The sequence below is a fragment of the Pongo abelii genome, chromosome 10 (genome assembly GCF_028885655.2).
Source record: "Pongo abelii isolate AG06213 chromosome 10, NHGRI_mPonAbe1-v2.0_pri, whole genome shotgun sequence".
Taxonomy (NCBI): Eukaryota; Metazoa; Chordata; class Mammalia; order Primates; family Hominidae; genus Pongo; species Pongo abelii.
This window is the reverse complement of record NC_071995.2, coordinates 450,952-475,329: the sequence shown is the minus strand read 5'-3', so window position 1 is coordinate 475,329 and position 24,378 is coordinate 450,952. Positions and strand designations below refer to the sequence as shown.

Genomic DNA, 24,378 nt, shown 5'->3' with positions numbered 1-24,378 from the left:
CAACCTGGGAGGCGGAGGCTGCAGTGGACCAAGATCACGCCACTGCACTCCAGCCTGCGTGACAAGAGTGAAACTCTGTCTCAAACTCCCCCCAAAAAACCTTGTACACTTGCACAAAACTGCAGAGGCCATGGAACAAGAAAGTAAACTGAGCTGCGTGAGTCATTAACGAAGCATAAATATAGCATTGAGAAGAACTTACAGAAAACTCAAAGAAAATATTTTGAATGAAATATTTTATTGAAAATAGTTAATTTAAAATATATACATCATTTTTCAAAAGCCATGTTACTGATAAAAATATCAAACTTTCCATACAAGCATCATCTCAGTTTCATCCTCTTGGCAAAGTGTCTCCTTAATCTTTCCAGATGGACATTTTGTTTGAGTCTTTAGCGCCCTCTGGTGAAACACCATGAAATTGCCCAAAAACGTAATTGAGGCTCTACTTATGACGGAAGGTGAAATAGCAGAATGAGCGCCTATTTCAATGTGGCAAGTTGAGATGTGCTGCCTTCTCCCGGAGCTCAGGAGAAATGCAGCCTCTCTCTTCAGGGAAAGTGTTCTTCCCATGGACACTCAGCCAAGCTTATTGCAAAATACCTTCTTCCTAAGTTTTCATCATCACTGTCTTCTAAAAAAACAAAAACCTGTCGATACAGACAGGATAAATAATGAAAGCCTTCAAGTCATTCAGGACCAGGCCCCTACTCCCCGCAAATGTTAAAAGGACAGCAAAAATGATAAAGCAAGCTGAGTATGCAAGAAAAGCTTTCCTAGTGGTCCCCGATGCTTCACCCTGTCTTTACAATAATGAATACCACCACTCTAGTCAACTCAGGTTTACATTTTCTGGCAGCAGATGACCTTGTCCTCAGGTTTCAAGAAGCACACCTCTTCTAAATGGGGGCTATTTCCAAAAGTAGACATCAACAGAGTCTAAGTTCATTCTCCAGACCAAACACTTTCGACTTAAGATTCTTCAGTTCTCCTTGTATCTTATGTGCCCGTCTATTGCTGTCACGGACCTCACACAGAAGGGCAAGATCCTGGTTTGCCCGGGCATTAACTGTTGCCTAGGGATTTGAAAAAAAAAAAAAGAAGAAGAAATGATGATGGCATATGCCAGGGGAGAGATATCAGTCAAAAAGACACAGCTATGCCAGCTCCTTTTTGTGAGATTTTGAGTACAGAGTACATAGGATAAATTCCATCCTTAGTTTGTTCAGTGGCTAAAGAAGGAAAATGTAGAATTAAGGCAGAAATCTCATGAAAATCCTTCCCATGCAATAAAGGAGGCTTGAGATAGAGATCAATGAACAATGAAAGAGGAGTACGAGAGGCCAGGATAAGCAACACTACTGGTAAATTTGTCAAAGAATGAAAGCAGGCATCTGCTCTTTTCTGTAACTAACCTTGTATGGAACACAGGCTAACTGGCTAAATCTCATTAAGAAGGCTCTTGAGGCGACTTGTATTCTAAACAACTGTGTCTGCTGGAAAAAATTACTCTATCACTCAATTACTCACCTTCCCCAACTGTAAAACAGACACGATTCTTTAATCTACTTCTTGAATTAGGAGGGATGATAATCTCTGTTAAGTTTACCTTACATCGAAGTATGAATGATGCAGTCATTCAATGATTTCAGTTCTTTTTATTTTCCCTCTTGCATGTTCTTGAACTAATTTTCAGGGAGGGTTAAAGATGGTGATCTGTTAGTGTCTACCAGCAGGGAAACAGCACATTCTCCTTTTGAGGGGCCCTCGTGACCATGTTCCCTCACTCACACCTCTTCTCTCCCTCGTGGCAATTCAGGACCAGCAATTACCTTATACAACATTTGCTCCAAGTCTTTCAGTTTCTGTCGGAGAACCTTAATATCTGTCTTAAAGCCTTCTACTTCCAGGATACGTCGACGCTCCAATGCCTCATAGCGTTTTGTCATTATCTGTAAACGCTTCCCCATCTTGTTAGTGCGATCCTAAATATGGGGAATGGGAAGACATTTATGAAGGTGAGGGAAGCGTTTTCCCAAGCCATCTGCACTTCCTACTCCATTATAAGTGGCAGATAATTTCGTACCTTGAAGATCTGTCTCCTCATTCCCTCTTCCTCACGAATTCGGGCAAGTTCTTCTTCTAAGGAAATGCACTGCTCTTGGTACATATTGGACAGCTTTTTCTCTTGTACTAACTTATCTTTTAGGGACTACAAGTCAAAGGGACAAAAAACATCAGCTCTACAATTCAGGTACTTCAAGTAGCACTTAGGCAAAGAAAGAAAAGAAGGGATTTCCAGAGGTACAAAATGAGTTAAGGAACCAGATGACAAGGAACTTTGAGGAACATCTGAAAATTTCCTACTTCTAGACCAGTCTCTTAAGCCCTTTTTCTAAAGTATACACAGTAAAAATCAAAACAAATATTTTTGGCTCTGGGAAGAGTCAGATAATGGAGCTCAGAAGCTGTCCCAAGGAAGACATTACAATATATGCTTTGGACTACATTTCTAAAGTTCTTCTTTAAAAAGGAAGAAATATTAACAACACTTATTATACATGCTCTATTGAGCAGATGAAATGATCTTTTAAAAACCCAAATCAGATCATGTTACTTCTTTCACACAACCTTCAAATACATAAAACTATTGAGAGCTAAGTTTACACTCTGTACCACGATGCACAAGGCCCTCCACGATTGGCTGCTGCCAACCCTGGCTTCTTAAAGAGCACACCACTTCCTCCTTATCTATTCCTCTACAACCATGATGACAGCCTTCCATTTCCTTGAACATACTCCAGGGCCTATAAACTTGCTTCTCCCTCTGCCAGGAATGTTCTTCCTCAAGGTCTGTATGGCAAGCTTAGTCCCATTTTTCAGGTCTCAGCAAAAACACTAGATATAAGACAGTGTCCCTGTGCATTCCTTCTATTAACACAATAGACTTCCAGCAACTACATATACCTTCATGTAATTCTTTTATTCTCTTAATACCACATTTTTATAATCTATAATTTTTTTTTTTTTTTTTTTTTTTCTGAGATGGAGTCCTTGCTCTGTCACTGGGCTGGAGTGCAGTGGCGCGATCTCGGCTCACTGCAACCTCTGCCTCCCAGGTTCAAGCAATTCTTCTGCCTCAGCCTCCCAAGTAGCTGGGATTACAGGAACCCACCACCACTCCCGGCTATTTTTTTATATTTTCAGTAGAGGCAGGGTTCCACTGTGCTGGCAAGGCTGCTCTCGAACTCCTGACCTCAGGTGATCTGCCCACCTCCGCCTCCCAAAGTCCTTTTTGTTTCTGAGATGGAGTCCCACTCTGTCGCCCAGGCTGGAGTGCAATGGCATGATCTCAGCTCACTGCAACCTCCGCCTCCCGGGTTCAAGTGATTCTCCTGCCTCAGCCTCCCGAGTAGCTGGTATTACAGATGCCTGCCACCATGCCCCACTAATTTTTGTATTTTTAGTAGAGACGGGGTTTCACCATGTTGGTCAGGCTGGTCTCGAACCCCTGACCTCAGGTGATCCACCCGCCTTGGCCTCTCAAAGTGCTGGGATTACAGGTGTGAGCTATTGCGTCTGGCCTAATCTATAATTTTCTTAGTTATTTGTTAATGTTTCTGTTTTTTTTCTCACCCATTAAAATGTAAACACCACAAGGGAAGACCTTATTTAGTTACTGTAACTCTAGGGCCTAACCCATAGTAGGAGTGCAATAAATATTTGTGTTTTTTGGGGTTTTTTTTGTTTGTTTGTTTTGAGACACAGTCTCACACTGTCATCGGGGCTGCAGTGCAGTGGCATGGTCTCGGCTGACTGCAACTTCTGCCTCCTGGGTTCCAGCAATTCTCCTGCCTCAGCCTCCCAAGTAGCTGGGATTACAGGCACCCACCATCACGCCCAGCTAATTTTTTTTTTTTTGTATTTTTAGTAGAGACGGGATTTCACCATGTTGGCCAGGCTGGTCTTGAACTCCTGACCTCATGATTTGCCCACCTAGGCCTCCCAAAGTGCTGGGATTACAGGCGTGAGCCACCGCGCCCGGCCAAGAGTGCAATAAATATTTGTTGAATGAATGAATGAATGAATCAGCAAGTCTAATATTTTAAATCCCCAAACACTATAATGATCAGCTGCTCTTTGAAACCTAGTTCTTGAGGCAGCTGCGACCAGAACTTCCTGGACTGAATGGATCTTACATTACAAATTGTAGGTTCTTTGGAATTCCTTCAATTTCCAGAAAAATAAATAACTTTGTTAAGACATAAGGACATTACCTTAATATATTCACTTTGAGCATGGTGACTCTCAGGCATAACGGGCAACACTTTTCCAATTTTATCTTCTTTCTTCTTACACTGCACCCTATATTGCTTAATCTTTGACATCAAATTATCTTTTTCAAGCATCCATGACTTCTCTTTATTTTGGTTTTCAGATCTGAGTTGCAGAAAATCTTTGGTGCTCTCATAGAGCAGTTCTTGGGTGTGGTGAAGACTAGAAAAGAAAGTATAAATGCAGACATGAGAATGTGCACACAGCACACCTGAAAGCAAGGATTATTCCAAAATGGAAGAGAGTGGTTCTTTTAAAATGGTGTGATATATAAATTTTGTAAAATATTAGCAGTTTTAAAAATCTGATCACTGGCAATCTTACGTGTTTTACTGGGCAAAGTATAATGTATCTACCCATGCTCACTGGTTCATAGACTGGTCTTTACAGGTATTTTCCTGAGTGCTAACTTCAGGTTATATGATTGGAAGGACTACAGGGATATTTACACATAGCCTGCATTAAGTATGGACCATTCCTAGGAATAAGACAAGGAAGAACTAAGTCATGGAGTTCTGACAAGTTAATACAAATTCTATAGTATCAAAAACAGCTTTGCTTTTGTGTGTGCTGTGCTCCATGTAGAACTGCCTATATCAAAATCTTATCCTTTGTTTATTTTAAAAAGAACTTTTTTTTTTTTTTTTTAAGACAGGGTCTTGCTCTGTCACATAGGTTGGAGTGCAGAGGCACAATCACAGCTCACAGCAGCCCTGGCCTTCTGGGCTCAAGCAATCCTTCTGTCTCAGCCTCCTAAGCAGCTGGGACCACTTCCCAGGGCGTTTGCCAGCTCATTAAAAATTTGTGTGTGGAGACAGGGTCTTGCTATGTTCCCTAGGCTGGTCTGGTCTGGAACTCCTGGGCTCATACAATCCTCTCGCCCCAGCCTCCCAAAATACTGGGATTACAAGTGTGAACCACTGCACCGGGCCTACTTTTTAAAAAATCAACTTCCTGTATGAAGTCATTTCCAACAACTTTAGCCTATTTTAATTCCTCCATTCTCTGAAACTCCATCCCAGTGTTAATGTTCCCTTGTCTTATAATTCAACACTTGCTCATCTGTCATATTTTAACTGTCAACATGCCCTTTTTCCCAGCCTGAGTGAAAGCATATACCTTATTTATTATTTTTGCCCCAATGCCATGAGATTGTCAAGGATAATACTAACTACTGGACATACACAGGGAGTTAACAGATTCGTGGTGACTATTTCCTGAAATTTAGGAATAGACAACATCTCTATCTTTAAAAAACAATATCCCTGGAAGTTAGCAACTCATCAGTTTAACATTACCACCTAGAAAAATGCTATACTGAATTATCTAGCTGCTTGCAAGAGTACTAAATACGATGAAGCAATCACTATAGTTTTCTACTGAACAAATAATGTCAGATCCACTTATTTTCATGAGTAACAGAGTACACAGGTAAGAGGAAAATGATAGCAGAGTGCCAAGCACACAGTAGAGTAAATGTCACAAGATGAATATATACAGTCAGGTCTGTGTGCATGTACATAAAGAGAGAGAGATTGATTCAGTTACCACAAGGATCTCTCTCACTTTCAATGAGTTATTTTATTCTGTCTTACATTATGTTCTCAATCTCAAACTGGGAAAGTATGGGCTTGTTAAAATACAAGTAGCTTGAAAGTGATACCCAAAGGGCAGTCATTAATGGCCTTGGATTTCGTGCCCTTCTTGGGAAGATCTGTCTAATGGAAGGAACTGATCATGTGCTCAGATATGAAGATAATGCTAAACAAGGAAGGTTATTACTATTCTGGAAAACAGATATAAAATTACAAATTACTGTGACAATTTTAAAATATCTGTCCCTTAAAAACAAAACCCACTGAAAAGTCAAGATGCTATACTTAAGTGCAAAAATACTAAAAATAAAAATGAAGGTGGAGAAATACTGGCCAAATGCAAGCACATTATACTATGTTAAAAGAAACATAGCAGACCGGGTGCGGTGGCTCACACTTGTAATCCCAACACTTTGGGAGGCTGAGGTAGGTGGATTACCTGAGGTCAGGAGATTGAGACCAGCTTGGCCAACATGGTGAAACCCTGTCTCTACTAAGGAAGTGTCAGAAGGTGCTGCCACATAACAAATGTCCTATAAACAACAGCTGTTATAATTAGTCTGACTGATGCACAAGGCGAACTACAGCAACAGGGGAGGAGCTAAGGCTGAAGGTTTATCTGGTGTCAGATGATGACATTCCTAAAAATTCATGCTATCAGGACTTTATCATAAGGTAAATGGAGACTATCAAATATTTTTAAGCAGTTGATAATTCCTAATAGAGGAACTAATTCATAGCAGTGAGGAAGACTATAAGAACACAAAGCGCCGGGCACAGTGGCTCACGCCTGTAATCCCAGCACTTTGGGAGGCTGAGGTGGGGGGACCACGAGGTCAGGAGATTGAGACCATCCTGGCTAACATGGTGAAACCTCATCTCTACTAAAAATCCAAAAAAAAAAAAAAAATTAGCCGGGCGTGGTGGCGGGCACCTGTAGTCCCAGCTACTCAGGAGGCTGAGGCAGGAGAATGGCATGAACTTGGGAGGCGGAGCTTGCAGTGAGCCGAAATTGTGCCACTGCACTCCAGCCTGGATGACACAGCAAGACTCTGTCTCAAAAAAAAAAAAAAAAAAAAAATAGAACACAAAGGATCAGCAACAGGAACAATTTAAAGAAAGGAATAGAGTTTGAATTAATGTACTACGAATGAGAGTGCAAGGCTGGGCACAGTGGCTCATGTCTGTAATCTCAGTGCTTCAGGAGGCTGAGGTGAGAGGATTGCTTGAAACCAGGAGTTCGAGACTAGCCTGGGCAACATAGCAAGACCCCATCTCTACAAAAAATAATATAAATAAACCAGGTTTGGTGGTATGCACCTATAATCCTAGCGACTTGGAAGGCTGAGGCAGGAGGAGTGCTTGAGCCCAGGAGTTCAAGGCTGCAGTGAGCTATGATCACACCACTGCACTCCAGCCTGGGCAACAGAGTAAGACCCTGTCTTTACTGGAAAAAACGAAAGAAAACAATCAGAGAGGAGATATTTTCCTGAGTGCTAACTTCAGGTTATATGATTAGAAGGACTACAGGGATATTTACACATAGCCTGCATAAGTATGGACCATTCCTAGGAATAAGACAAGGAAGTACTAAATCGTGGAGTTCTGACAAGTTAACACAAGTTCTGTAGTATCAAAAACAGCTTTGCTTTTGTGTATGTTGTGCTCCATGTAGAACTGCCTATATCAGAGAGCAAAGAATGGACTTGAGGGGGTTTTTAGGCTTATAATCCATAGGGTTTGGAATTAAGGAATAGAAAGTTAAGAGTTGAAGATGATCCTGTGGTTTCAAGCTTGAGAAACTGAATACATGTGATACCATGAAACCAAATGAAAAAAAGAAAGAAGTAGGTTTGAGACGGGGATGGGAGTATTTGTTGGGAGAAACAACAGCATGGTTTCAGTAATGGTAAATTTGACATGCTCAAACACATTCAACTGAGGATGTCCTTATGGCATAGGTCTGGCCACTGGAACCAGACAAAAGGGTGAAGGGGTTAGACAGGTAGAAGAACCAAGAAAGTCAGGTGCTGCAGAAATCAAGGGAAATTAATTACAAGGAGAGGCTGATCAGTGATGCCAAACATGCAGGAAGATACTAAGTATAATAAGGACTGAGATATAACTGGTCTCAGAAGTTAAGGGGTAGGCCAGGTGCGGTGGCTCATGCCTGTAATCCCAGCACTTTGGGAGGCTGGGGCGGGTGGACCACCAGAGATTGGGAGTTCGAGATCAATCTGGCTAACACGGTGAAACCCCATCTCTACTAAATATACAAAATTAGCTGGGCGTGGTGGCACACGCCTGTAATCACAGCTACTTGGAAGGCTGAGGCAGGAGAATCGCTTGAACCTGGGAGGCAGCGGTTGCAGGGAGCCGGGATAATGCCACTGCACTCCAGCCTGGGTGACAGAGTGAGACTTAGTCTCCAAAAAAGAAAAAAAAAAAGTTAAGAAGTCAGTGGTGACCCCAGAACCTCAGAAAGGGCATGTTTAGTAAAATGGTGGGGATGAAGTCAGACTGCAGAGAGGTAAAGAAAGGTAAGCAGGTTAGGAACAAAAACAATGAGGACAGAGTTTGCCATTTTTTGTTTTTATTTTTTCAGATTTTAAAAATAACCTTTATTTTTTAAAAGCATATGCATTATAGGAAACTAAAACACACAAGAAGCAAAGAACAAAGTCATCCACAATCAGAAGCACTTTACAGTTTGTAAACTGTAAAGTTTACAGGACGTTCTAGGTCCTGCGTGTGTGTAGACACAACATCCAATTTTATGGGCTTGAGATCGTACAGTATATATCATGCTGTTTCACATATCATAGATATTTACCAATTCAAAATCCCAAAGCTATATGAGTATTTTGATAACCAAGAATACACTACACCAACTCAATCTGTTAGAAAAAAATATAATCCTGCCTTTCTTGGGACAAAAATTTCATAGAAGCCAAAAAATGACAACACGTCTTTAGATAAAAGCACTGGCAGAGTTCCAATTAAAATACTGAGTGTGCAGTTTTTTTTAGATATGTGAACTCATGTTTTCCATATTCATGAAGGGGCAAACAAAAGAAAAGGGCCCTACTACATTGAGTCAGATAGTATATCAGTGGATAAAAGAACACTTTTTTTTTTTTTTTTTGAGACAGGGTCTCACTCTGTCGCCCAGGCATGAGCGATTACAGGCGTGAGCCGCTGCACCCGGCCTAAGAACACTTCTTAGCCACCAGAAGCAAGCTAAAACACCAAAATGGATTAAAAGGAGCACGTGAAATACTCATCAGCTCTTCAACAGCACGCCTGGAAAAGCGAGATACTCACCTACGTAGAGGCAGGGGTTTCTGAGGAACACAATTTTTTCAAGGCTCCCTTTAGTTCTATGACCCGCTGTTGTTCAAGTACAAAAATTAACTTTTAAGTCACTCTGAAAAATGAAATACCCGTTAGGTACAGCTTTCTTAGACACTCACTTTTTGGTTAGCTCTTTGATTTTGTTCTGATTTCTCTGGTGCTGAACTTGTATTTCCTCAAGGTGAATCCGTCTATCCTCCATGAGCCCTTCAATTTGTTCTCGAGAAAGTTTGGTCTGCTCTCCCAGCTGAGCCTGCAGTGCTTCCACCTAGACAAGCCAAAAAGGGGTGAGGAATCCAGCCCTACTTCCACCTACTTCATACCTCTAGGAAAAGTGAGCCTTTCTCCAGAAAAATTAAAAAACAAACACAAACAAAAACATCTCAATCCTAATCCTCTTGTTTGTTTCAAGACAAGGTCTTGCTCTGTCCCCCAGGCTGGAGTGCAGTGGGTGTGATCATAGCTCACTGCGGCCTCAACCCCCTGGGCTCAAGCAGTCCTCCCTGCCTCAGCCTCCAGGACTACAGGTGTGCACCACCACACCCAGCTAATTTCATTTTTATTTTTTGTAGAGATGGGGTCTCACTATGTTGTCCAGGCTGGTCTCGAACTTTCGGGTCGTAGAGATGGGGTCTCACTATGTTGTCCAAGCTGGTCTCAAACTTTTGGGCTCCAGCAATCAACTCGCCTTGGCTTCCCAAAGTGCTGGGATTACAGGCATTACCATGCCCAGCCCAGTTCCTCTTAATGTCTTATAAATGGGGTTAGGCTATACAAGAGTAGATTCTTTGTCCAAGCGAAACCCAGCATCTACATCACACAAACAAAGCTACAAAATCCAGTTTCCCTACCCAGTGATTTTTGCCTTTTCACTACCTCCCTTGACTGTCTTCCTTTAAGACACCTTCCTGCATGAAGAAAATGACTCTTTTCTTAGTTTTTGGTTTCAAAAAGTAGAGCAAAATGAATATAATGTAATTTCCTTCTCTGTGTCTGGCTGTCATGACTCCACATGGAGATACTGACCAAAGGTAGAAACTATCATTTAAATCAACAGAGATTTAACCCAGTAAGGACAGAAACTTTAGTGCAACTAGATGAAAAATCATGGTTCCAAATGACACATAACCAGCAGGTAAGAGAACAGTTCATTACTTTCCTAGACTTTGGAACCTAAGCACTAAATAAATGAATATACCATCAAATGTTGATCTATCAGCATAGACAAGCTTCCCTCTGCAATCTCTGCATATCCCTAGGCCAGTGAATTCTTACTTCGTAATGGTTTTGGTGGATGGGGCTTAGTATATTGAATTGAAGGTTTAGAGTAGCACTTTTAGAATGTTCAAATAGAAAAGGATGGTTTTAAAATATAAGCTCTTAGAAATTAGGAACAATCTCAATTTTCTTAACCACATGATGCTTAGATGTAACCTGTGTGCAAGGAGATACTTATCACATGATACTGAGGGTATGTTACATAAAGCTGCACTTGTGGATAAAAGCCATCTTGGTCTGCCAAAATACATTCTTTACCTGTAGGATGAGTGTCTGTATGTCTCTTTGGTAATGCTCAGAACTTTCTTTTCTCTCTCTCGATGGTCTTCTTTTGCTTATTTTAGGATCTAAAATAGAAAACAAAATCCATCAAGAAGATTTTACCCAGCTTTTCTGTGTGCTATGGAAATATCAGCATTTCCCGCACACAGGAGTTCAGATTCATTTACCTGTAAGGGTAATGAAGGGGTTCTCACTAATGAAGGGGTTCGGAAGAAAAAGGGAAACATCATAATTACAGTACTTAACTTTTCAAATAGGAATCTCTATAAGGGAACTCTGCAGGATGTCACCTAAATAATCATATTTGTCTTCTGGCAGAATCAACCACTAAATTTTCCTTAGAATCAACCACTAAAATAGTTGTGTCTATTTCCTTAGTAAAATCCTATTTAATCAGAATAAGGCCAGGCGTTGTGGCTCATGCCTGTAATCCCAGTGCTTTGGGAGGCCACAGCAGGACAATCACTTGAAGCCAGGAGTTCAAAACCAGCCTGAGTGACATAGTGAGAACCCCTCCCTACACAAAATACAATACAATACAATACAATAAATTAGCCAGGTGTGGTGGCATATGCCTGTTGTCCCAGCTACTCAGGAGGCTGCGGTGGGAGGGTCACTTGAGTCCAGGAGTTCAAGGTTACAGTAAACCATGATCACACCACTGTACCCCAGCCTAGTTGACAGAGCCTGTCTGTCTCAATCAACCAATCAATCAATCAATCAATCAACAAACAGAATAAGGAATAAGAAAAACAAAACTTAAACATTTTGGTTATGACATATCACACAATTTTTAAAAGACAAGGTTATTTTAAAAATAAGGAACGCTAAAAATTGAACTGAGCAGGCCGGGCACAGTGGCTCACACCTGTAATCCCAGCACTTTGGGAGGCCAAGGCAGGCGGATCACCTGAGGTCGGGAGTTCAAGACCAGCCTAACATGGAGAAAGCCCCTCTCTACTAAAAATACAAAATTAGCCGGGCATGGTGGTGCACACCTGTAATCCCAGCTACTTGGGAGGCTGAGGTAGGACAATCGCTTGAACCTGGGAGGCAGAGGCTGCCATGAGCCAAGATCGCGCCACTGCACTCCAGCCTGGGCAACAAGAGCAAAACTCCATCTCAAAAAAAAAAAAATAACTGAGCAAAATTTAATTCCTTGGATGATTCAAGAAGCTCATTAAGACATTAGACCACCAAAGGCATCATTATGAACATCAATTATCACTGTACAGTAGGAAAACATTTCCAATTGTGTGTGCTGTTTTTTTTTTTTTGAGACAAGAGTCTTGCTCTGTCGTGCAATGGTGTGATCTCAGCTCACTGCAACCTCTGCTTCCCGGTTTCAAGCAATTCTCCAGCCTCAGCCTCCCAAATAGCTGGGATTACAGGCGCCTGCCACCATGCCCAGCTAATTTTTTGTATTTTATGTAGAGATGGGGTTTCGCCATGTTGGCCAGGCTGGTCTCGAACTCCTGACCTCAGGTGATCCACCCACCTCAGCCTCCCAAAGTGCTGGGATTACAGGCATGAGCCATCGTGCCCGGCCTGCACTGTGATTTTCAATTCTGCATTAATGAGAATTTCTAACAGGTTATATGGTTGTTACCTGCTTTGAAAGCTGAAGATTCATTCTGCTCACATTCACCTACAGCCTGGATAGTCTTTTGGAGAATGGTGACCTGAAGAAGCAAAAACTGGTATTGAAGTAGCCTTCCTATAAACGTAATATTTTACTTTTCAGCCTTAGTTCTGCAGATCGAACACTGTAAGTTAAATTAGTCAAAACGGATACAATTATATAAGGATGTCATGCACATGACAGACCACACAGGCAAAGTAACAAACTGGATAAAACCCTGTGTTGACAATATAAACTTAAAAAAGTTAGCCGGGTGTGGTGGCATGTGCCTGCGGTCCCCACTACTCAGGACGCTAAGGTGGGAGGATCGCTTGAGCTTAGGAGCTTAAGGCTGCATTGAGCTATGATCACTCCACTGCACTCCAACCTGAGCAACAGAATAAGACTTTGTTTCTAAAAAAAATAAAAATAAGGCCAGGCACGGTGGCTCATGCCTGTAATCTCAGCACTTTGGGAGGCCAAGGTGGGTGGATCACCTGAGGTCGGGAGTTCGAGACCAGCCTGACCAACATGGAGAAACCCCATCTCTATAAAAAATACAAAATTAGCCAGGCGTGGTGGCATGTGCCTGTAATCCCAGCTACTCAGGAGGCTGAGGCAGGAGAATCACCTGAACCTGGGAGGCGGAGGTTGTGGTGAGCCGAGATTGCACCATTGCACTCCAGCCTGGGGGACAAGAGCGAAACTCCATCTTGAAAAATAAATAAATAAATAAAAATAAATAAATAAAATTGCAGGGCTATTTAGTAATATATGATTAAAAACAAAAACAAAAACAGCTTGGGGCACAGTGGTGCACCCCTGTAGTTCCAGCTACTCGGAAGGCTGGCTGGAGTGGAAGGGTGGTGCTTAAGCCCAGAAGTGTGAGTCCAGCCTGGGCAACATACCAAGACCTTAGCTCTAAAATTTTTTTTTTTAATTTTTATTATTTTTTTTAAAAGCAGCTCTTTGGTGGGTGTGGTGGCTCATGCCTGTAATTCCAGCACTTTGACAGGCCAAGGCGGGCAGACTGCTTGTGCTCAGGAGTTCGAGACCAGCCTGGGCAACATGGTGAAACCCCATCTCTACAAAAAATACAAAAAATTAGCTGGGCGTGGTGACGTACACCTGTAGTCCCAGCTGCTTGGGAGGCTGAGGTGGGAGGAGTGCTTGAGCCCGAGCCGAGGTTGCAGTGAGCCGAGACTGCACATTGCACTCCAACCTATGTAACAGAATGAGACTTTGTATCAAAAAAAAAAAAAGTAGCTCTTGGCCAAGGACCTTTAGAAAACAGAAGTGGCAGGGCGCAGTGGCTCACGCCTGTAATCCCAGCACTTTGGGAGGCCAAGGCGGGTGGATCACTAGGTCAGGAGATCGAGACCATCCTGGCTAACACGGTGAAATCCCGTCTCTACTAAAAATACAAAAAATTAGCTGGGCAAGGTGGCGGGTGCCTGTAGTCCCAGCTACTCGGGAGGCTGAGGCAAGAGAATGGCGTGAACCCCAGGGGGCGGAGCCTGCAGTGAGCCGAGATCGCACCACTGCACCCCAGCCTGGGCAACAGCGAGACTCTGTCTCAAAAAAAAAAAAAAAAAAAAGAAAACAGAAGTATACATATACAGATATGTATAAAAATGCTCAGGAACTGTTTATAGAAGTGAAAATATAGAAATAGTACACACAGACACATAACTATTTCTATAGGAGTGAAAAAAGAGATGGAAGTATATATACCCAACTATTAATAATGGATTATCTCTGGGGTATAGGATTATGAGAACCTGCCGCTTTTATATGATAGATTACTATACTCTGTGTTTGTTTTTAATAAAGACCATGGATTACACTTGTAATCAGTATAAACAAAGACTTAAAAAGAAACTTAAGCATCAAAACTTTCTCCCACACACATTCTGCTCCTGCTTTCCTCTCTGTCTCCGCTAAAACAGCCACCCTCTGTGCCTCAGGTTTCTAAACAGTGAAGCGGGGTAAACAATGCTACTTCCCAAGGTTTCTGAAGAAAAATGCTTTAAAAACTCAGGCAAACAAGGCACTGTGATGGCTAATTCTCCATCTGCCTTCTCTAGCGAATACTAAAGTTCTTCTGATGATGGGCCTTAGCCTGTGATTTGTAAAGCCACACTCACCATGCTACACCAAAGATTACTTACTTTGTGAGGAGGCTCCTTACAAAAATAGGTCACTTCTCCAGCATCTGTTCCCACAAGAGCCAAGAGATTCTGAATCTTTTTCTTGTCTTCTAGCTCCCTGCAATTCTCATGGAAAGCAAGCACATATTATTAAATGTCCCAAGTAAGTAACCTTTTTCTGTTTAAAGGATCTCCCTTCTATTTTTTTAAAACAATAGTAACCCCAAATTAAAACAGTAACCTCAAATTAAAATTGAATAGTATGTATCTAGACTTCAGCTCTACTTCGTAAAACATCAGGTATTCCCATTCAGAGAAAAGGGGCCAGGGCACTTCTTAGCTAATTCTAAAAGGGAACAGTAGTGGCTGCTGAGGGGCCCGGGCGCTTCTTAGCTAATTCTAAAAGGGAATGGTAGCGGCTGCAGAGGGGCCAGGGCGCTTCTTAGCTAATTCTAAAAGGGAACGGTAGTGGCTGCTGAGGGGCCAGGGCGCTTCTTAGCTAATTCTAAAAGGGAACGGTAGTGGCTGCTGAGGGGCCAGGGCGCTTCTTAGCTAATTCTAAAAGGGAACGGTAGTGGCTGCTGAGGGTCACTGCTCAGATCTTGCTCTTCAGGGCTGATTGGCTCATTCTGCCAAGTGCCAGGAATGCTGCCTGCTGATAGCTTGTAGTTGAAACCCCAGAGAAGGGAAGTGCCTCACCCAAGTTTATGCCTCTCATTCCTCGGGGACAGCCCATACCCAGTGCCTGCCTGGTCATTGAGGGAACACAAAAATCCAATCCCCTTGCCTCAGTTAAGGATATCTCTGAAGAGCCATCCCAGCTTCAGAGACCCCTGTCGTGTTGGACGAGGCCTGCTGCAACTGAATCCCAGTTTAAGTTCCCTCACTTCCCAGTAAAATTCCTGCAAGCAAATCGCCACTGCACAGTCTGTTTCCCAGAGAACTCAACCTAAGATAGCTTAGGTCCGGACTGGACCAAGGAAGCAAATGCTAAAAAGGGGTTTTGGGGGCTGGGTGTGGTGGCTCATGCCTGTAATCCCAGCACTTTGGGCTGAGGCAGGCGGATCACCTGAGATCAGGAGTTCAAGACCAGCCTGGCCAACATGGTGAAACCCCAGTCTCTACTAAAAAATGCAAAAATTAGCTGGGCATGGTGGCGTGCACCTGTAATCCCAGCTACTCAGGAGGCTGAGGCACAAGAATCACTTGAACCCGGGAGGTGGATTTTGCAGTGAGCCAAGATTGTGCCACTGCACTCTGGCCTGGGCGACAGACCAAGACTCTGTCTCAAAAAATAATAATAATAATAATAATAATAATTAATCAAAAAAACACCATAAAAAGGGATTTCAGAGTGACTGATATGGAGATGGTTCACAGAACATGGCGTTTCTCGTGGCAACGTAGATGGGTAGTCAACAGAGTATAGCTTGAACAATAAAAGATAAGTCAAAGATGGAAAAGAGGCTGAGGGCTGCATCCCAAACAAAATCACAATCTCTGACTCATTTTTCAGGCCCAAGTCTGTTTTTTTTTTTTTTTTTTTCTTTCTGAGGCAGAATCTCGCTTTGTCACCCAGGCTGGAGTGCAATGGCATGATCTCAGCTCACCGCAACCTCCGCCTCCTGGGTTCAAGCAATTCTCCTGCTTTAGCCTCCCGAGTAGCTAGGACTACAGGCATGTGCCACAATGCCCAGCTAATTTTTGTATTTTTAGTAGAGATGGGGTTTCACCATGTTGGCCAGGCTGGTCTTGAACTCCTGACCTTGTGATCTGCCCGCCTCAGCCACCCAAAGTGCTGGGACTGCAGGTGTGAGCCACCGTGCCCAGCCCCAAGTCAGTTTTAAGTCCTAGAGACAATTACCTAAAGAAGAGGCTGGAACTCCTAGAAGGTAAGACCCTGTGACACCACAGAGTAGATATTCATGGTCATGATTCCCCACATCCTCCAAAGGGTCTATAGCCATTTATTCAAGTAACTATATAGTGGGGAAAAGGAAAGACCTGGGCATTTTAAGGACTGCTGGATACAGGGTCTAAGCTGACACTGATACCAGATAATGTGAAGCATCATCATGGCACTGGGGCATGTGGGGACCATGGAATAAATGGAATTGTGGCCCACGTCCAATTCACAGCAGGTCTACTGGATCCACCGAACCAATGGTCATTTCTTCAGTTCCCAAAGGCTTAAAATGGACGTACTAGGTAGGGGACAGTACCTCCAAGTTAGCTTCTTGGCTTCTGGGGCAAGCTAAGCGAAAGCCTCTGAAACTGCCCCTCCCTACCCAGTCAAGATGATCAGTAAAGACCTAAAGAATGCAGAGGTGGAGGTCCTTATCAAAGCCTCATTTCATTCCTCAGTATGACCTACACAAAACCAGATGGATTCTGGAGGATAACAGTAGACTACTACCAAGTAGGTCCCAATTTCAGTCACTGTGCCAGATGTAGCACCTTTGCTAGAACAGAATTACTTAGTCTCAGGCACATGGTAAGTGGCCACTAATTAGGCAAATGCATTCTTTCCTACCCCTCAAAAGACCAGAGGCAGTTCACATCATGTGACATGGACAACAGTGTACTTTTATAGTCTTTCCCGGGGCCATGTTAATGCTTTTACTGTCAATACAGTATAAAAGAATCTGGGCTGGGTGCGGTGGCTCACACCTGTAATCCCAGCACTTTGGGAGGCCGAGGCAGGTGGAACACGAGGTCAGGAGTTTGAGACCAGCCTGTCCAAAATGGTGAAACCCCGTCTCTACTAAAAAGTACAAAAATTAGCCGGGTGTGGTAGCGTGCGCCTGTAGTCCCAGCTACTCAGGAGGCTGAGGCAGGAGAATTGCTTGAATCTGGGAGGCGGAGGTTGCAGTGAGCCAAGATCATGCCACTGCACTCCAGCCTGGGTGACAGACTGAGACTCCATCTCAAAAACAAACAAACAAAAGCAAAAAAAAGAATCTAGATCGGGCTACTCCACAGATCGCCAGTAGCTCGCTATTGATGATATCACATTAAATCAGACGGCATGAACAAGAAACAGCAAGTGCACTTGGTAAGATACGCGTGCTCGGGAGGGTTGGAGATGAACCTTACGAAGCACACCAGTGAAGTTTTTAAGGCTGTGATCCAGGTATTCCAGGATATTCCCTCCGATGTAAAGATCAAATTATTTCACCTGGTACATGCTACTACCAAGAAGGAAGCATAATGCCTGAAAGGAGTCTTCAGGTTCTGGAGACAACACATTCCACATTTTGGAATACTGCTCTGACCTATATATCAACCGACATGGAAGGCGAGCTTTTGGTGTGGCCCAGAGTTGAAAGGATGCTCTGCTGCTTGGGACATATGATTTGGTGGATCCTATGGTGTCTGTGGTAGCACAAGGTACCATGTGGAGTTTACGGCAAGCACCATGATAAGAATCCCAACAGACCCTCTGAGAATCTGGAGCGAGACCATGCTGTCTACAGCTGAGAATGACATAACATTTGAAAACCAGCTTCTGCCATGCTAGTAGATCCTGCTAAAAACGGAGCACCTGATCATGGAACACCAAAAACCCACGTGGCGAGGCTGGGCGCGGTGGCTCACGCTTGACATCCCAGCACTTTGGGAGGTTCGAGATCAGCCTGGGCAATATGGAAAAACCCTGTCTCTACAAAAAATACAAAAATTAGTCAGGCGTGTTGGCTCGTGCCTGTAGTCCCAGCTACTTGGAAGGATGAGGCAGGAGGATCACCTGAGCCTGGGAGGCGGAGGTTGCAGTGAGCCGAGATCGTGCCACTACATTCCAGCCTCGGTGACAGAAGGAGACCCTGTCTCAAAATAAAAATTAAAAAAAAAAAAAAAGAAAAGAAACCACGTAGCTAAGTCTTTTCAACAAATGATGTTGAGAAAACTGGACGTCCACATGCAAAAGAATGAAGTTGGAACCTTACCTAATGCTATATACAAAATTAACTAAAAATGGATCAAAGACCTAGACATAAGAGCTAAAATAATAAAACTTTCAGAAGAAAACATAGGAGAAAAGTTTCCTGACAATGAATTTGGCAATGATTTCTTGGACGTGATACCAAAAGCAGAAGCAACAAAATAAAAAAATACATAAATTGAACTTCATAAAAATTAAAAACTCCTGGCTCGGCATAGTGGTTCATTCTTGTAATCCTAGCACTTTGGGAGGCTGAGGCAGGAGAATCACTTGAGGCCAGAAGTTCAAGACCAGACTAAGGAATATAGTGAGACCTGCCCTGTCTCTACAAAAAAATGAAAAAAAGAAAATAAATTAGCCAGGCATAGTGGTGCATGCCTATAATCCCAGCTACTCCAGAGGCTAAGGCAGGAGGATCACCCTGGCTGACAGAGTGATACCCTGACCCTAAAAAAAAAAAAAAAAAAAAAGAGGAGAAAATAAAAAGGCAATCTATGGAACAGGAGAAAATATTTGCATGTATCTGTATCTCTAATAAAGGTTTAATATCCAGAATATATAAGGAATTCTATGGCCAGGCACGGTGGCTCACATCTGTAATCCCAGCACTTTGGGAGGGTGAGGTGAGGATCACTTGAGCTCAGGAGTTTGAGACCAGCCTGGGCAACACAGCGAAACTCTGACTCTACCAAAAATACAAAAATTAGCCAGGCATAGTGGCACATGCCTATAGTCCCAGCTACTCAGGAGGCTGACATGGGAGGTCAGCTTGAGCCCAGCAGACTAAGGTTGCAGTGAGCCGTGATCACGCCACTGCCTGGGCGACAGAGCAAGACCCTGTCTCAACAACAACAAAAAAGAACTTCTACAAGTCAACAACAAAAACAACCCAATTATAAAATGGGCAAAATATCTGAATAGACATTTCTCCAAAGAAGATATATAAATGGCACAAGAAAGATGCTCAACATTTTAAAATGCAAATCAAAACCACAATGAGACTCCCTCACACCCATTAAGACGGTTACTATCAAATAAACAGAAAATAAGGCTGGGCACAGTGGCTCATGCCTGTAATCTAACACTTTGGGAAGCCAAGGTAGGCAAATCGCTTGAGCCCAGGAGTGTGAGACCAGCCTGGGCAAAACGGTGAAACCGCATTTCTTCAAAAGATACAAAAATTAGCCAAGCACAGTGGTGTGCACCCATGGTCCCCACTAACTGGGAGGCTGAGGTTGGGGGGATCATCTGAGCCTGGGAGGTTGAGGCTGCAGTAAGCTGTGATCTTGCCACTGTACTCCAGCCTGGGTGACTGAGCAAGACCCTGTCTCAAAAAAAAAAAACCACCCAGAAAATTACAAGTGTTGGCCAGGCATGGTGGCTCATGCCTGTAATCCCAGCACTTTGGGAGGCAGAGGCAGGAGGACTGCTTGAGCTCAGGAGTTTGAGACCAGCCTGAGAAACATGGTGAAACCTTGTCTCTACAAAAAGAAAAAAATATATATATATATATGTATATATAAATAAAAATTAGCTGGACACAGCAGCACATGCATGTAGTCACAGCTACCTGGAGGCTGAAGTGCGAGGGTCACCTGAGCCTAGGAGTAGGTAAAGGCTGCAGTGAGGCAAGATCATGCCACTGCACTCCAGCCTGGGTGACAGAGTGAAATCCTGTCTCAAAAAAAAAAAAAAAAAGGCTTAAAAGAAAATAATAGGTATTGTCAAGGATGTGGAGAAACTGAAACCCTTGTGCACTGCTGGTGGGAATATAAAACGGTACAGCCACTACAGAAAATAGTATGGCAGTTACTCAAAAAAATAAAAACAGAATTACCATATGATCTACTGCTGGGTATATACACAAAAGAATTAAAAGTAAGGTCTCGGCTGGGCACAGTAGCACACACCTGTAATCCCAGCACTTTGGGAGGCTGAGGCAGACAGATCACTTGAGCTTGCAAGTTGGAGACCAGCCTGGGCCACATGGCAAAACCCTGTCTCTACAAAAATTACAAAAAAAATTAGCCGGGCATGTTGGCACACACCTGTAGTCCCAGTTACTCAGGAGGCTGAGGTGGGTGGATAGCTTCAGTTTGGAAGGCGGAGGTTACAGTGAGCTGAGATCCACTGGTGGATGAATGGATAAACAAAATGTGGTACACACATATAATGGAATATTGTTCAGTCTCAAAAAGGAAGAAAATTCTGACACGTGCTACAACATGGATGAACCTTGAAGACATTATGCTAAGTGAAATAAGCATAACAAATATTGTATGATTCCACTTATGTGAGGCGCCTAAAATAGTCAAATTCATGGAAATGAAAAGTAGAATGGTGTGTTTCAGGAACTGGGGTAACAGGGATGTGGGAGCTACTGTTGAATGAGTATACAATTTCAGTTTAGGAATATGAAAATGTTCTAGAGTTCAATGGTGGTGACAGTTGTTTAACAATGTGAATATACTTAATGCCACTGCACCGTACACTTCAGATGGCTAAACTGGTAAACTTTTTGTTATGTGTATTTTACCCTCCCACTCCCAGCACACACACACAGAAGAGCACTGTAATGGAACATGTAGTGTACTGCTCAGACTCCCCCTTATGACTATATCTCCCAGGAGCTCAGTTCTTCTCTAAAAATTACACTTGGCTGAAGGGGGCTTCTTCTCCCAAGTTTACATCCCCTCCCTGGGGACAGCCTGCATCCTATGACTGGTCAATGTGGGGACACAAAAGTCTGAGTCCTTTGCTGCCGAAAGACCACCCTATCCTTAGTGCTCCCTATGGGGGTTGGCTAAGGCTTCTGTTACCATAGTATCCATTCGTATTCTACCTCTACCCAAATCTGCTCATAGCTATTATTCCAGAGAGCTTCTCCAGTAACTACCCTGACGGCAAATCTCCATCTCAGAGTCCATTTCCCAGGGAGTACAACCTAAGAGAATTAATGTAGAGAAATGTATCTTTTTAAAAGTAATTTAAAGGGCTGGGCATGGTGGCTCACGCTTGTAATCCCAACACTTTGGGAGGCTGAGGTGGGCGGATCACTTGAGGCCAAGAGTTCGAGACCAGTGGCTGACAGGGCAAAACCCCATCTCCACTAAAAATACAAAAATGAGCTAGGCATTGTAGTGCACACCTGTGGTCCCAGCTACTCGAGAGGCTGAGGCATGAGAATCGCTTGAACCAGGAGGTGGAGGCTGCAGTGAGCCAAGATAGTGCCACTATACTCCAGCCTGGGCAATAGAGTGATACTGCCTCTACATGAATGAATGAATGAATGAATGAATGAATGAATGAATGAATGTAAAGTTAAACTCTGACATTTCCCTTCTCCTATTTGGTACCTGATTCTCAGTTGGTCATTTTCTGAGTAGAGGCGTAAAACATGTTCCCGTTCCTGGAAGAGGCAGACCTGCATATCACTTAGAGCTTTCTGCAATTCAGCAATCTCTTCCTCCCTCTGCTGCAAATCACATTCAAGTTTATGCTGCAAAAAAACCACAATAAGATAGTTGAAAGACACTGGGTTTCAATGGAGTATCTCTCACTGGATAGGGAGGAGTCTACTCATGTAGAAATATTCCAAAGTAAATAATTTTGCCAATACAGAATTCAAATGACAGCAATAGGCATGTATAGACTGGAGTTTGTTTGTTTATTTATTTATTGAGACCAAGTCTTGCTGTGTTGCCCAGGCTGTAGTGCAGTGGCACGATCTCAGCTCACTGCAACCTCCACCTTCTAGGTGATTCTTGTGCCTCAGCCTCCCGAGTAGCTGAGATTACAGGTGCATGCCACCATGCCCGGCTAATTTTTGTATTTTTAGTAGAGATGGGGTTTCGCCATGTTGGGTAGGCTGATCTCAAACTCCTGACCTCAAGTGATCCACCCGCCTCGGCCTCCCAAAGTACGGGGATTACAGGCATGAGCCACCATGCCTGGCCTTGACTGGAGTTTAAAAGCTACAGGATGAATGTGAAGTTTGCATTTAACATCAAAGCTCTCACATCTTCCTTTTACGGACTATAGAATCCAGAATGCTGTACGACTCACCTATTCTACCCACATTTTTTTTTTTTTTTTTTTTTTGAGACAGAGTCTCGCTCTGTCGCCCAGGCTGGAATGCAGTGGCATGATCTCGGCTCACTGCAACCTCCGCCTCCCAGGTTCAAGTGATTCTTCTGCCTCAGCCTCCCGAGTAGCTGGGATTATAGGTGTGCACCACGCCCAGCTAATTTTAGTAGAGATGGGGTTTCACCATGTTGGCCAGGCTGGCTTGAACTCCTGAGCTCAGGCAATCCACCTACCTTGGCCTCCCAAAGTGCTGGGATTACAGGTGTGAGCCACCACACCCAGCCTATGCACATTTTTTTGGTAACGTTTCGTATATCATAAGCATTATTATGACATGCAAGAAAACAAAGATGAAAAGATATGATTCCTGTCTACAGAGCTATGGAATTTCATGGGGAGAGAGGCAAATGATTAAAATAAAATAATTACTTCATGAAAGCATGCATGGTGAAACGGTGTGGGGGAAAGCGTGGCAGGAATAAAAATTCTGAGATCTGTTTGGGAAATCAAAGCACTACCACCCAAGAGCTGACACTTGACAGATGAACAGAAGACCGGTAGAGAGAGAAGCAGACGGTTGGTACTCCAAGAAAAGAGAACCGTAAATAAGAACCATGAGAGAGCCTGATGTTGTCAGAAAGGAAGACAATCTCATCACATGCTACAACACAGACGAAACTTGAGGATATTATGCTAAGTGAAATAAGTCAGTTACAAAAAGAAAAACTACAGTATGATTCCACTGTATTCTAAATAAATTCTGCTCTATTTTTTTTTTTTTTTTTTTGAGATGGAGCCTTGCTCTGTCGCCCAGGCTGGAATGCAGTGGTGCGATCTCAGCTAACTGCAACCTCCACCTCCTGGGCGATTCTCCTGCCTCAGCCTCCCTAGTAGCTGGGACTACAGGTATGTGCCACCACGCCTAGCTAATTTTTGTATTTTTAATAGAGACAGGTTTTGCCATGTTGGTCAGGCTGGTCTCGAACTCCTGACCTCAGGTGATCCACCTGCCTCGGCCTCCCAAAGTGCTGGGATTACAGGCACGAGCCACCATGCCTGGCAAATCCTGCTCTATTTCTAATTCATAGAAATAGCAAGTAAAATAGTGGTTACAGGGAGTGTGGGGAGAAATGATCTGTTTAATGGGATGGAGTTTTGGTTTTGTAAAATGAAAACGTTCTAGAGATCAGTCACACAACAATGTGAATATACTTAACACACTAGGCGTGGCAGAGCACTTGAGGCCACGAGTTCAAGACCAGCCTGACCAACATGGCAAAACCCCATCTCTACTAAAAAAACAAAAATTAGCTGGGTGTGGTGGTGCACCCTATAATCCCAGCTACTTGGGAGGCTGAGGCAGGAGAATCGCTTAAACCTAGGAGGCGAAGGTTGCAGTGAGCTGAGATCACACCACCGCACTCTAGCCTGGGTGAAAGAGCCAGACTGCCTCCAAAAAAAAATATATATATATATATATATACACACACACACACACACACACACACATAAACACTTAACACTACTCAACTGAACACTTAAAATTGGGCAAGGTCATTAAAAATAATTTCATAAAGGCTGGGCGCAGTGACTTAACGCCTGTAATCCCAACACTTTGGGAGGTTAAGGTGGGAGGATGGCTTGAGCCCAGGAGTTCAAGACCATCCTAGGCAACAGAGCGAGATTCTGTCTTTACAAAAAATAAAAAATTGGGCAGGGTGCACTGGCTCACACCTG

General features: G+C 43.2%; 1 protein-coding gene across 7 annotated transcripts in view; it reads right to left on the bottom strand.

Moving 5' to 3' along the window:
* Positions 1 to 221: 221 nt before the first annotated feature.
* Positions 222 to 24,378, bottom strand: part of CCDC77 (coiled-coil domain containing 77) — a 39,001-nt gene continuing 14,844 nt past the window's right edge. For all 7 annotated transcript variants that reach the window (XM_024256430.3, XM_024256433.3, XM_024256429.3 and 4 more), the window contains 9 exons: positions 21,912 to 22,054; positions 14,637 to 14,733; positions 12,454 to 12,526; positions 10,821 to 10,909; positions 9,404 to 9,552; positions 4,278 to 4,497; positions 2,087 to 2,212; positions 1,833 to 1,985; positions 222 to 1,076 (listed from right to left, as the gene is read on the bottom strand). In XM_024256430.3, the coding sequence (XP_024112198.1) occupies positions 930 to 1,076; positions 1,833 to 1,985; positions 2,087 to 2,212; positions 4,278 to 4,497; positions 9,404 to 9,552; positions 10,821 to 10,909; positions 12,454 to 12,526; positions 14,637 to 14,733; positions 21,912 to 22,054 (1,197 nt within the window). In that variant the 3' untranslated portion in view covers positions 222 to 929. The remainder of the gene's footprint in view (positions 1,077 to 1,832; positions 1,986 to 2,086; positions 2,213 to 4,277; positions 4,498 to 9,403; positions 9,553 to 10,820; positions 10,910 to 12,453; positions 12,527 to 14,636; positions 14,734 to 21,911; positions 22,055 to 24,378) is intronic.